The 1,128-nt window shown below is 27.0% G+C and overlaps 1 protein-coding gene across 1 annotated transcript in view; it reads left to right on the forward strand.

The window, feature by feature from the left end:
- Nucleotides 1-1,128, forward strand: part of LOC108693911 (serine-rich adhesin for platelets-like) — a 21,184-nt gene that overhangs the window by 13,341 nt on the left and 6,715 nt on the right. The window contains exon 2 of the mRNA XM_018203108.1: nucleotides 781-994. Coding sequence (XP_018058597.1) covers nucleotides 781-994 — 214 coding nt within the window. The remainder of the gene's footprint in view (nucleotides 1-780; nucleotides 995-1,128) is intronic.

A 1,128-nucleotide genomic window follows, 5' to 3' on the forward strand; every position in this document is an offset into this window, starting at 1 on the left:
AATAAAGAATCTATTACAAAATCTTGATAATAATAAAAATTACAATAATTTGCTACTTTTTTTATTATACATAAATAGATACAATATTAAATGAATTTATGTAATGTCTTTAAGAAGTTACATGTTACAAATCTTCTCTTACGATCAATACAAAAATTAATTGCCGAAAAAAGGAGTAGAATTGTGCCTTTATTCCGCCCATCTCCTCAATTATGATATTTTATAAATCCGATGTTATTCAAAATAACATTTAGTTGTACTTATATTTATATTTTGCTTTAAAGATAATGATATATTAAATTTATTTTTATTCGTTGAGCAAAAAGATTCTTGATGAAGACATTCATCAGATGCGTTCTTCTTGGTAATGCAAACTACACATTATCCGTATTATCCTCATTATCTTTAATATCCTGGAGCACCCACAGCCCTTTTTTGCGTGTCTTATTAGCTTAACGTCTGATCCCTTCTTACTATAAACGCAAGAAGTAATTGATAAATTTTGCTATTACAATCATTAATAATGTATTGCAAAATGAAGTATAATTTAAACAATTTATCAAAGTTTTAATTTTCTACAGTGCTATATAATAAAGATGTGAATTTTATTTAAATAAAATTTTAGAAATTTTGTATAATAGGTATACACACACTTTTTAGGGTATCATTTTATAATATGAATCTATTTAGGTATTCGATAATCAAACTACGCAAAGCTCATTTATAAAATTAAGATAAATAGTTAAAAATTGTGCATATGCTTTTCATTTGTGATTACAGGGTGATACAGGAGCATACAGAAGTAGATCTGGCGTCAGCATACTCGGTAGAAATGCTTCCGGTGGAAGTAACCTACCAAGCTGTAGAAGCAGTTATTCTGGAATCGGATCGAGTTCTACTCGAACTGTTGCCAAGGAACGGGCGCTTGCTGGTTTTGGAGGTACTTTTCTTAAAAAGGATAAATTCGAGGAGAAACCAGTATTCAAATATTCATGTAAGATATTTATGTATTTACAATATTTTGTATTTGTCATCTCATTTGTCTATATTACTTGTATATTATTTATATGATCAAAAAATATATGTATATAACATTTATATTTAAAAATTTATATTTAATTTTGTATC

Source organism: Atta colombica, unplaced genomic scaffold, assembly GCF_001594045.1.
Source record: "Atta colombica isolate Treedump-2 unplaced genomic scaffold, Acol1.0 scaffold111, whole genome shotgun sequence".
Taxonomy (NCBI): Eukaryota; Metazoa; Arthropoda; class Insecta; order Hymenoptera; family Formicidae; genus Atta; species Atta colombica.